The sequence below is a fragment of the Rousettus aegyptiacus genome, unplaced genomic scaffold, assembly GCF_014176215.1.
Source record: "Rousettus aegyptiacus isolate mRouAeg1 unplaced genomic scaffold, mRouAeg1.p scaffold_m13_p_12, whole genome shotgun sequence".
Taxonomy (NCBI): Eukaryota; Metazoa; Chordata; class Mammalia; order Chiroptera; family Pteropodidae; genus Rousettus; species Rousettus aegyptiacus.
The window spans coordinates 86,206,581-86,219,211 of NW_023416287.1; the positions used below are offsets into that span (position 1 = coordinate 86,206,581).

The window sequence follows — 12,631 nt, forward strand, 5'->3', positions numbered from 1 at the left end:
TGTATCAATATCAGTATCGAAAAAAATCAATATCAACATCAATATCTATACACCAGGATGATAGTGATCTTATTTCCAGTTTTTAATAATATACTGAATAAGCGTATGTGATTATATCCTGGGTATTTAAAATGAGAACTGTTTACTTATTTTCCTCTGATCATTATTCTCTCTTTTTTTGGTTTCAGGATATCATCAGATTCAGGATGAATTCCCTCATTGCAGCAAACACCAAATTTTGCTTTGATCTTTTCCAAGAGATAAGCAAAAACGATGGCCATAAAAACATCTTCTTCTGTCCTCTGAGCCTCTCAGCTGCCCTTGGCATGGTCCGTCTGGGGGCCAGAAGTGACAGTGCACATCAGATCGACGAGGTGTGGACCCAGTCATTCCGAATCCACTCTCAGAGTCAGACCCTGATCAGACTAAATCCCGCCCTGGCAAGCCGAAGCTGCTCACTGCGCCCCAGGCTTGCTTGGAGCCTTCGTTTATATCCTTGCCTTGCTTTCTCTTCAATCTCACCAGTTTTCAAGGCTCTGTTGATCATCTCCTTTATGATGCCTCTCCGACTCACCAGCCTGCCAGCTTTTCTCATTCGTCCTCTCTGTCTCTGTCTGTCTGCATGCCTGTTGCTCTTTCCCTCTCACCTCACATCAAATTGGTCAGAAAAGCCTGTTAGCTTTTCTTTCAAAATAGATCCAGAACCCAGGTGCTTCCCAACACCTCCCTGAAGTCTGATCCGCCACCTCCCTCCTAGTCTGGGCACAACTTCCTCAAGGGCGTTCATGCTTCCGCTGCCGGTGTTCTCCGCCCAGCTGCCAGAAAGATCTTTTCAGAACCAAAGTCAGATCCTGCTTCTCATCTGCTCAACACCTGGACTTTCCATTTCACTAACGATAGAAACCCGAGTCCTTATAATGGCCCATGAAGGTCTGGGGACCAGGTTCCAGGTAATCTGGTGACTCCATCTCTCACCCTCCTCCATCCTCACTCGCTCCAGACACACTGGCCTTCCGGCTTCTTTGAGAAAGTGTGTCCACTCCTGTCTTAGGGCTCTTGCTGCATTCCCTTTGCCTAATGGCCCTTCCTCGAGATGACTAATCTCTAACTTACTTTCTCCTTCAGGACATCGATCAGAGTTTACCTACCTGATCTCTCAATCTAATGCTGCATACGAGCCCCCAAAGATTCCCCCGGATCCTCACTACTTTTCTCCCACAGAGCATTTCCCATCTATCACACGGCATATAGTAATCTCTTGCTATGTGCATTACTTTTTGTATGCCTCCCCCACTAGAATATAACTTCTTAGAGGGCAGGAATCTGTCCTAGAACAGTGCTTGGTTTATAGTAGCCACCCAACACCAGTGTGTAGAATGAATGAATGAATGAAAGTGACAAGAACAACTCCCCAGATGAACCCAGGCTCCGAAGGTTGGCCTTACATGTGCCTGAATCTAGCACATAGCACAGGGATTATGTATGAACACGGATGTGGCCCCTGATATAAAGGAGTGATTTCTGGAATCAAGGCAAACTGTGTTCAGGGTCATTCTACTTTATCCGTTTACCTTGATTTGGTATGCCAAAGGAAACAGCCACTTTCCCCTACACTGCTGTTGATTGTTTTGTTTGACTATGTAATCACTGTCATTGTAAAATTTCGACTTCTCGCTGTTCATATTGTCTGAAAGACTCCATATCATCATCATGCAGGTACTACACTTCAATGAATTTTCCCAGGATCAAAGCGAAAACCCTGATCCCTGTCTGAAATACGAACAACAGAAAGTGCTGGCCGACAGCTCTATTAAAGGACAGAAAGAAACGACGGAGCGTCTAAGTCCGCAGGTGAGACACCGTGAACTCTTTCCCCTCTTTTTTACAGACTGCGTGCTCCTTCTGGCTGTCCTGTATCTGGTGATGGTTGTTTATCCCCAAACGTTAGGTCCTGGCTGTCACTGACAGCAACGGCAGCAGCAATAACCCCAGGGGACCCACACTTCCTCTCTGAATGTGTCTTATATATTGTTGGCTGTAAGCTCACTTCCTAAAGGGTAGGATCTAGTATCTTCTGCTCGTGATAAAGACACTTGGCCCAAAGGCCCATTACTCACCTAGTTGTGCAGGCCATAGGTGCCCAGGACGGAGCATGGTTGAAGGGCGGTAAAGCGGGAGGGATCAGCTGTGGGATTCTTACTTGCTCTGTTCGCTTTTGCCTGCTCTATCTCCTGCTGGAATTTGTACCAACACACCCAACTTTTATTGATTGTCTCATACTGGGAGCAGGAAATGTATTCTCCATGGTATAAACCCCCTACTTTAGAAATTTTAAGAGGAGCGTGGAGAGAAGATGATCTCTTTCTTCCATCTTTAGAATGCAGAGAAAAAGGAGGCACACAACGTACAGAAATACAGTGTGTGCTGCAGAGTCCCCGGCTGCGTTTGTGCTGGGGGACCTTCTGCCCGCGTGAGAGCTACGATCTCCCACGGGGATGACCTCCTTCTTCTCTTCTTTTCAGCTTGCTCCTCCCCATGGTAACGAGGTGAAATGACAACGAGCTTTGGTGGCATTTTCACTCCTCTGAGATCACGTTTTTTCCCCCTTCGTTTGTCAGGAGGGGTCTTCGAATGATGAGAGCGAACTTCTCAGCTGCTACTTCGGGCAGCTTCTCTCCAGATTAGATCGGGTCAAAGCTGATTACACCATGAGTATTGCCAACAGGCTTTACGGAGAGCAGGAATTTCCAATCTGCCCGGTGAGTAAGGCATAGATGATGCTTCAAGCTATCTCGTATATCATACTATTTAAAATTCAACGAGGAGCTGGATTACTCACCTGCTATCCAGAACACTGTGGACTGGTGGGATGTTCAGGACCCACCTTCTTTCCCACACCTTCTCTTGTCCTCCTCCCAGTTTCCGACTTGAATGGTTTACAAGGCTTCTCGTGAGTGGGATCGAGTGGGTGGAAAGAGGGACAAATGACTAAGAGCCTCAGGAGCACGTGTGGAGCTGGTAATGCGTTCTCTCTTGTGACGTCTTTCCCAGCCGCGGTTCCTGGTAGATGCCCTTGGTAGCTCCTCTTCCCGTTGCCCCCGCCCCATCCCCGCCCTCCAAGGCACTTCTCTGAAACCAGCTTTGGTTCCCCAGCCAGCCCCCCACCCCAAGGCACTGTACTCACTTAAGACTTAAGCAGAGGGGTGTAGAAGAAGGAGGTTGCATTTGGAGCAGAAAGGCACACGTCTTTCTTGTCTCTGGCTGCACTGCTTTGTACCTAAAGTGAGATTGGTCTGAATCTGGGCTTCAGGGTGCTCCGTCGCCACTAGAAGGAGCCACATACATGACGCTGAACAGGAGGAGTGAGGCCAGTGACAAGTGTGAGGTACACTTGGGTAAGGGCCGGCCTAATAAGGGGAGGGCGCAGCTTACTTTGACCAAAACAAGTAGTTTTCTTACAACAGAAATGTGATTTTATATGCTTAGGGGAAAAAAAAATAAAGAACTAGCTCTGTCAAGATACAAATTCACATAGCACACAATTCACCTATTAAAATGTACAAGTCAATGGTTTTGGTTATTAGAATAGTATATATTTTTTTAAAGTGTAAAATATCTGTAACATACAAAAATTCCACTTTAAATATACAACTTAGTGGCATTAATTACATTCACAATGTTGTGGAATCATCGCTCTATTTATTTCTAAAACATTTTCATCACCTCAGACAGAAATTCTGTAACCATTAAGCAGAGTTTTAATTATTAAAAAATGGAAGCATTTTACAGCTAAGTCGCTCAAGGTACTTGATAGTTATCTTGCGATGTCTCCACAAATGGGATGTCCAAATAAGAGGATATCCGGAAGGAAAGCTTCGTGCCGTTGAAACTATGGACAACTCTGTAAATAAACATTCTATACCCTAAGCTGTCACTATGACGACCGAATGCCTCTGGTTGATTAAGACTAGGGGCAGGTGGACACAGAAATGTACCCACTCTGAGTGACTAGGTGCATCTTTCACATTACGCTTCTCATGACTGCCACATACCTAACTATCAGTATAGTTGTATGATCATATTGCACTGTTTCTATTTATTCTAATTTAACAGGAATACGTAGATGGTGTGGTTCAGTTCTACCACACGACGATCGAAAGTGTTGATTTCCGGAAAGACACCGAAAATTCCAGACAGGAAATTAACTTCTGGGTTGAATCTCAATCCCAAGGTAAGCAGAACCAAACACGTGGTAGCTGGTACTCTCTTCCACTTAAAAGAAAACGAGCCGGCCCAGCTTTTCAGATTGCTAGTCTGTCGGGGGCCAGACGCTCACCTGTGTGGACTGGCTCTGGAGCTGCTTGTGCGCATGTCTCACAATTAACATGCTTAGGTGTCAGAGTAATAACAATGCTCCTTTGCTGCACTGTAAAGGTGAATTGCCTTTTAGCCAAGCACAACACTCGTGGGATGCTAATTATTTTCGTTTCTTTTAATGGATCGGTAAAAAGGTTGGGAAGAGAATCGAGCTGTTCAGAGGGACATGGAAATAGATAAAACCCTTATTCTTATCAACTTTCCACTAGCTATGTAGGAGTTTCTGAGTGAGGGGATTTAGAGGTAGTGAAGAGTGGTGAAAATCTGAGTTCGACATAAATGGAGTAGTTTTTTTTTTTTTTTTTTTTTAATATGAAACTTTCCTTCCAGCTCCATTCAGCTCCCAGCAAAATGGAAATCTCCAAAGGGGCTGTACGAGCATAGAGCTCTGAAAGTGGCCATCCCTCTCGTCACATTAAACACAGCCAGCTGCCCTGCCTTGCTCGCCGGCAGCCTGGTCCGTCCAACACACTGGCCTGGCCACCAAATCCTCAGCCACGACCCCTCTGAGCACTGATCTTCATCTACCCTCTCCTCTTCACTGTCCTCCTTCTGATCTTTTCTTCGATGTAACCCAGTTATGCGGCTGTTCCAGATAACAGACATCGTGCTCCTTTGGAATAGTGTCGGTCTTTGTGAAATGCCTGTCCCCTGGCCCTGTGCTTAACATGGTGTAGGGAAGGGTTCTTCATTGCTGTGAGGCTTGCGTTAAAAACGAGACAGGAACTGTGTGAAACGGGCCCCTGACTGCTGCTAAACTGGTCAAGTGGCCTTGGTGTTGACGACCTCTCTGGGTCTCAGTAGTCACGTCTGTAAAATAACGAAATAGGAGATAGAAGATGTTTCACCGCCATAAAATTCCACAATTTTCTGAAACAGTATTTTATTTAGTTAATGGAACCCATAGTCTCATGCTCTAAACAGTTATTCATCCTGAGTTCTGTGTCTCGTTTCGGTATTTCTAATGCTTCTAATGCTTTGATTATAGTTTCGTGTTTTCTTTTGAGAGCATTGATCACTATCATTTGTTTTTAAATACACCAGTGTTTTCAGCACTGAATGTTTGTTTGCCTGTAGAATCAAAATCATCTTCCCTCTAAAATATCCACTGACATTGGATATTAGAAATATTTGGGACCCCATTTCTTAGACTTACCACAGGTAGCATACAACAAGAATAATTTAAAATAAAAATATTCTTTAATTGAGCTATAGGAAGTTTCAAATCTACGATAGCTGTCTTAGTGTTTTATATTTACTTGTAATTAATATGTAAATTAATGTTGCCTTAATAAGAACCCACCCGAGCATAAAAGTTTTCAGTACTGCTTTACAAGTTGAATTGAGAGCAAAGGGAAGCTAGAGAAGGTTTAAGACAGGGAGGGTATCTTTTAAAAGACATCTCTGATGGGAGGATGGAGGACAGATTAGAAGTGGTCAGGAGTGGATGCAGGTGCAGATGGCGAAGCGAGAGCATCATTGTGGAAGACTAAGAGAGAGGAGCTGGTTGCTTGGACCAGGTGTGATGGATTGTTTAGTGAGAGTCAGAGAATCATCCAGGATGACCCATACCACTTTAACTTCAAATCTTAATTCTTCAGAATGCAAAGCAGAGTCTATGAGTGCAAATAAAGAAATTGTTTTTCTGACACCCCGTTCATGTCTCCTTATAATGATGTCAGACATTTTAATGTAATTGTTCAAACAAAGCTTTTCCTGTGTGGGAGTATGCTCTAGCTCCTCTCCGTCTCCTGTTCCCTTCATTGTCTTAGGGCTCGGGCACCCCTGCCTGGCCTTTCCTCGGGGGAAGCACCCCAACTCCAAAATTAATTCTCCTTTCTCCCTCCACATGCCACGAAACTTTCCCTTCCTTTGAGGGTCCACTCAGTTGCCAAGAGGAAACCCTGTTCACTAAAAGAATGCATAGTAAGGGATGATGATCTGGTTTCTCCTTAGCTAGTTAACTCTCCCAGCGTATTTTAAGTGTGGATGATGTCAACATAATCTGTTGTTGTGGGATTTGAGTGGAAATCGTCTCAAAGTGGGAAAGTCTTCTCGTCTCATTCAAGTCGTGGTATTGGTGATTTGGTACTTGGTATTTGCACACTGAAAATGAGCTATTGCCTGATAGCATGGGCCTTTCCAGCCTGTCTTAGGCCTGTTATTGTGGAAGGAGCCCCAGAGCTGAGCCACGGGTGGGGAGGTCCCAGGACTGATCTCGGCTAGCGTCCCTGCCTTTCGGCTATGTGGCCTCACCTCTCACGGGCTGTCATTTATTCTTCTATGAAGAAAGGATAACAATACTTACTTTTCGTGGGTGATGTGGGGTGGAATGAGAGGGGGCATGTAAAAGTGCCTGTAAAATCGATTTTGTGTCATTGCCTCATACATTTATATGCATTTTTACTGATGTGTAGACGTATACACTCTATTGTGATGAATGCATAAGACAGGAAGTTTATGTAATAGTTCTTTTTCTCAAGGACATTGTAACATAATCAGGTGGCAGGATCTCTACTTTGAAGGATAAACCAGAGCGTAAGATGTCTGATGACACGTTCCAACCACAGCGATGCAGAGAATGAGAGGAAATCTGTCAGTTACAGTGCCTTGCTGTGGGTGGTACTCCCACCCCTTGCCTCATTTCCACCCCTCCCAGGACTCTGAGTGCTTTAATTTTCTTGGGTTGGTTCTTGAATGAGACACTCCCGAACGAGACCATCTCTACTCTTGGGGAGGTTAAGCTGCATTAAAAAAAAAAAAACCTGTCTACATAAATACTTTTGATACGACTCATATTCAGGATATTCTCTGGAATCTTGTTTTCTTTTTTAAAGGTAAAATCAAGGAGCTCTTCAGCAAGGACACCATTGACAGTGGGACTGTGCTGGTGCTGGTGAATGCTGTTTACTTCAAGGCCAAATGGGAGAAATATTTTGACTGTGAAAACACCGTTGATGCACCTTTCTCTCTAAACGAGGTACCGTATTAGAGCTTATGGTTTTCTTGATGTTCCACTTGTAGTTTCCACTAAGAATGATTTACAGTGTGTATACGTGAATCTGAAAAGCTCAGGTCCCTGGGTTACAGCATACATCGATAATCAGAACACTTTGCTGTTAGCAAAAATCAGTATGTGAAGTTTATTAGGCATTTTTGCGCTAGGCACTGCACTGAGCATTTTCCATTTATTATTCCATTTGTTCCCCAAGATAGCATTATGAAAATGGGTGTTTGTTATTATTCCCATTTAGGAGTCGAGGAGAAAAATATGCAAAGTTTAAGTTACTTAGCTGAATTCATGTGTTAGCATTCACACTTGTGAGTGTTTGCCTCAAACACCCGTGTTATAGGCCACCAGGCTATAAAATAGGAGGAAAGGGAAGAGTCAGACCCCAGCTGACAATTGTTAGTCATGTCTCTCAAGCGATTCACATTCTCCTTTCTAGAAGGATGGCCTTCCTCTGTGCTGTGAGGGTGTTGTGAGGCTTAAGGGACCCGGGCCTGTACCTCTGCTGGAAGCCTGTGGAACAGATGTCATTCTTCTTATGTGGACGATTATCATTTAGCCAAGGCACCACTGGCCCTGTGGTGGTGCCATTCAGTCCAGTGAGATGGACGTCATGTGAGGCCGAGGGACTGGGGTGGACGAGGAATGGAAGATAAAGTGCAGGGTCTGTTTCCTATGGCCAGGCTGTGAGTAGATGCCTGGATAGATACTTTACCGACAAATAGTCTTGGGAGCTGAAAACCCCGTTAAAACTAGAGGGGAGACAGTGTTGGCAAGGTAAGGGCCAGCTGATCAGTGGCAGAGGACTCTCTTAGGTTGGGTCGCTGGTGAAGATCTTGCTCATCTAAACGGACTCCTGTATTCAGGGACGTTGGGGACCATGTGAGTTTTTGAGCGTCCTGTGACTTTCTGCCTCGTTCACTACAGAATGAAAAAAAGACCGTGAAGATGATGAATCAAAGCGGTCTGTTTAGAATCGGCTTCATAGAGGAGCTGAAGGCGCAGATCCTTGAAATGCCGTACACCAAGGGGAAGCTCAGCCTGTTCGTCCTGCTGCCGTCTTGCTCTGCCGATAACCTGAAGGGCCTGGCGGAGGTAAGTCTCCATTTTCCTATCACTACGAAATGTTTCATTATAAATCCCTGGAGAGCGGCACAATCTACCAGTGACCATCCTGAGGCAGGATTGCCCGAGCTGTCAGAGGCGCCAAAGAATATGTGACTCCGTGAGCTATTTACTCCTCATTTGTTTAGAAAATAGCAAATGCCAAATATGTGGGCTAAGACTTCCCTCTCTAATCTCATTGCTCTCTGCAGTCATATTTTTCCAGGCCCAGGAATCTAGATGGTGAGTAACTTGAGAGAATTGCTACAAATGAAAGAGCGTTTCCTTGTCCACGAACATCTCGACTGCTGGCCACTTACTCAGACTGTTTTGCTTTGCCTGTTAATGACCCTTTAGCTGAATCCTGCTTTGGGGCGCCCATGTCTTGACAGCCGATACTGGAACAGATTGCTTGTGAGGTGGGAATTAATGAAGGTCTGGAAAGCTCAGATAGAGCGAGTGCGAGAGAGAAAGAGAGAGAGAAACACTGGTATAATTACGATAATAACCGTTATTCAGAATCTATTCTGTGCCCGGATTATGTTAACTACTTTAAATATGTTATTCAGTTTAATCCTTGCAAAGGCCTAATGGTGTTATCTCTCTTTTATAGAAGAGATTGAGCTTCAACACGTTAAGGCTGGGTCAAGCTCACCCAGCTTAGTCGAGCTTTTGCTAGACTAGGTAACACCAGCGTGTCAGAACCCGAGGAACCCTGAAACTCAGATCGTCCTGTAACCTCTAAAGAGGAAAGAAAAAGGTCTGCTTGGAGGAATCGTAAATGAAATCAGAGTATTTTGAGGCCCAGGGAAAGAACTTGAAGACTGCTTCCGACTGTTGAAATAGACCGGGGCCCTGTGAAGTGTTTGGGGCATTCTTTGCAAGCTCATAATCTGACCCTAAACGTTATTTTCTTTCTCTTGTAGCTTGAAAGGAATATCACCTATGAAAAAATAGTGGCCTGGAGCAGCTCCGAAAATATGTCAGAAGAAAGAGTAGCCGTCTCCTTCCCCCAGTTCACCCTGGAAGACAGCTACGATCTCAACCCTATTCTGCAAGACATGGGCATCACGGATATCTTCGATGAGAAGAAGGCTGATCTTACTGGAATCTCTCCAAATCCCAATTTGTACCTGTCAAAAGTTGTCCACAAAACCTTCGTGGAGGTGGATGAAAATGGCACCCAGGCCGCCGGAGCCAGTGGGGCTGTCGGCACCGTAATGTCCGCACCGTCCTGGGTGACATTTAATGTCGATCACCCATTTCTCTTTTTCATCAGACACAACAAAACCCAAACCATTCTCTTCTATGGCAGGGTCTGCTCTCCCTGAGAGGAGCGCACCGTCTAATCCCTGGGAGCTGGAAGAAGTGTCAGTGCCATCCTCCCCGGGTGTAACACGGGCCTTTGTGTTTTTGCTAATAACTAACACCGACCAAACTCCATCACAGCCCCCTTCCTCCAGCCAACTGGCCTGCGCTCGTCCTGCTCTTCCCTTACCCTGTAGCTGACTTTCATTTAAGTCCATTACTACTGAAGGGCTCTTGTTTCCTCCCTAATCTTTCACCACCCCAAGCTCTCGAGCGTATAAATTCACCCTCTGTGAGCTGAAGGTCAACGTAATTGAGAATGCCGGTGACTTTAAGTTCTCTACCTCCTTCTGAGGGACTTCTGAAAGTTTGACTCGTTAGGCCATTTCTGGGAGATGGCAAACTCAGAACCCACTTTTACATGACTGACAAGAGAAGGTGTTTACAAGGCATGTGTTTCGGAAACTTGAATCTGTTTTATGGCGGTTCAAATGGTGGTGTGTCCGTCCCCGGGCGAGACGCCTCTTTCTCTTCCATCTTCCTCTGCTGCGTGAAAGACATGCCTTGAGGCACTTCTCACTCGGGAGAAAGCAGGGCTCGGGGATGGACGTAAGCGAGGACTCGAGGATGTAAAACTGCACCGACCAACACTGATTTTGCACAGAACAGAAGAATTCGTCTCTGGATCTGACATTGACCCGGGAGAGGGGCAAGTGAGTTCAGAGGAGACTGGTCTCGGTTTTGCTCATCGCGTCCCCCGAGCCGGCATCCTGGAGACTTCCCTCAGTCCCTTCTTCGCTCCCTTCCATTCCTCAGAGAACTTTCACCTGCCCTTAGTTGCTCCTAAATACCCAACAGTGTTGACGTGGGAGCACTGCCCTCGCTGTGGACCTCTGCACTCTGGTCACGTGAACCTGCTTGTGCCCCCTGAGGCCTCAGGCCCTGTCATGCTCCGGGGACAGGCCTAGGCTTGGGCGCGATGCGTGGGGAAACCCCTGTCTGGAAGCCGCTGCTTCGCATCAGGCTCCAGTCTCCTGAAAGCCTGCGGCTTGACGGGTCAGGACTCCAGGACCCAGGACCTTTGTCCTCTGATATGTCTGAGTTCTTGATCTTAGCCTCACACGAGTGATCTGAAATGGCCACTGACATGCCCAACTCAAGAAATCGGTCTGTCTTTCTTCTGCAGAGGCAAACGTCCCTGCTCTGCCTTCTGACCAGCCTCTCCCAGTCGCCACTGTGTTGGTTAAGTGTGGTGGGAGCGGTGTTCGCGGGAGGAGGCAGGTTCATCTCACCTGCCCACCTCACCCCAGTTCTCTGCACTGGCGGTTTCTTTGTGCTGTGAGAGACGAGTCTCACATTCTTCACTCCGGCTTCAAAGCGTCGAAGCTTCATTATGGTATAAAGAAATTCTCACTGGTAAAGTGAGGCGGTTTGAGGCAGCTCTTCCAAATTCTTTACCCAGAAAGCACATCCCACGGGCCAAATGTATCTCAGATAATCGAATATGTAGTGTCTCCTGTGGTTTCCTCTGGGGTTGACGTCTTGAGGGCTGATTACACACTGACCTGGCATTACTGCTGGACACCGAGCTGGATGACCATGACCTATACAAAGGTTTGGTGTCGCCCAGCATTGTTTACATTCTTACTCTTTTCCTTGATGGACGAACCTCCTCACTTGTATTGGGATTTCTCAGAACTTTAATCATGGGTAAAAATATATCTAATTAAAAAACGAGAAAGAGTGAGATTCTTAAATCTTTCTGTAAATCTGGAAACATATTCTTTACTAAATCTTTGATTGATTAAAATGTATTTTTTTTTCTTAGTGAGTAAAGCACTTTTGTCATTAAAATACGTATGATGTGTTATTACCTGACTTTTTTAGGGATATAAATCTAACTTAAAAATTTTTCATCCACTGGTACACATATACAGTGGATATTACTCAGCCATTCAAATGAAATCTTACCATTTGCAACAACATGGATGGACCTGGAGGGTATTATGCTAAGTGAAATAAGTCAGACAGAGAAAGGCAAATACCGTATGATTTCACTTATGTGTGGAATCCAAGGGACAAAATAAACAAACAAACAAAAAGCAAATGGACTTATAGGTACAAACTGATGGTTGCCATATGGGATGGGAGAACTGAGGTGCTGAGTGCAAAAGGTGAAGGGATTAAGACGTACAAATTAGTAGTTACAAAGTAGTCACGGGGATGCGAAGTACAGCAGAGGGAAGATAGTCGATAATAGCGTGATAACTGTGTATGGCTTAAGCAGGGCGATCACTCTGTGATGGTATAATTGTCTAACCACTACGCTGTACATCCGAAACCAGTATAAAGTAATATGGAATGTCAAGCCTAATTGGAAAACAAAAACTTGGAGAAAATCCAAATTAATAGCCAAAAAAAATTTTTTCATCCACAACTATAGAGATGCCTAATCTACAAAACTAACGATTCATCTTAGTTGCATAGGAAAGATATATCTCGCTCTAGATAAATTCTCCCAGCGTTCCACCATGATTACCTGTGGAGGCGTATGAACAAAATGGAAGCTCGCCACACTTCTAAAACCTAAGAGACAATCAGTGCACCATCAGAACATGGAGGAAGCTAATGGGGCTGGACGGAAAGGCTCACCCGGCGCGTTACCTGCATCATGTCGCCAGGGCATCGGTCGGCCCTGTTTCTCGCCCACTATTGCCTTCCTCTGAGTTCAGGAAACGCAAAGATCGTTGCTCAATCTAAACTTCTGACTATCCGCCTCTGCTTTTACCTTGCGGCTGTTCCTAACCTTATCTTTCTTATCAGTTTTTTTTT

At 45.3% G+C, this 12,631-nt stretch overlaps 1 protein-coding gene across 2 annotated transcripts; it reads left to right on the plus strand.

Moving 5' to 3' along the window:
• Nucleotides 1-206: 206 nt before the first annotated feature.
• On the plus strand, nt 207-9,822 carry SERPINB12 (serpin family B member 12). 2 transcript variants are annotated; one of them, XM_016132716.2, is made up of 7 exons: nt 207-374; nt 1,717-1,851; nt 2,619-2,759; nt 4,114-4,231; nt 7,215-7,357; nt 8,315-8,482; nt 9,418-9,822. In XM_016132716.2, the coding sequence occupies exons 1-7, from the start codon at nt 207-209 to the stop codon at nt 9,820-9,822; spliced, it is 1,278 nt and encodes a 425-aa protein (XP_015988202.2). The 2 variants fall into 2 exon arrangements, with proteins under 2 accessions (XP_015988202.2, XP_015988203.2); XM_016132717.2 differs by having other exon boundaries at nt 1,717-1,791.
• The last annotated feature ends 2,809 nt before the right edge of the window (nt 9,823-12,631 follow it).

What these genes read in the sequence shown, in the direction of transcription:
- SERPINB12 (XM_016132716.2), top strand. Translation starts at nt 207, where the DNA reads ATGAATTCCCTCATTGCAGCAAACACCAAATTTTGCTTTGATCTTTTC. An exon ending in GTGCACATCAGATCGACGAG is followed by an intron (nt 375 to 1,716) that starts GTGTGGACCCAG and finishes ATCATCATGCAG; the next exon opens with GTACTACACTTCAATGAATT. An exon ending in CACCTTTCTCTCTAAACGAG is followed by an intron (nt 7,358 to 8,314) that starts GTACCGTATTAG and finishes CGTTCACTACAG; the next exon opens with AATGAAAAAAAGACCGTGAA.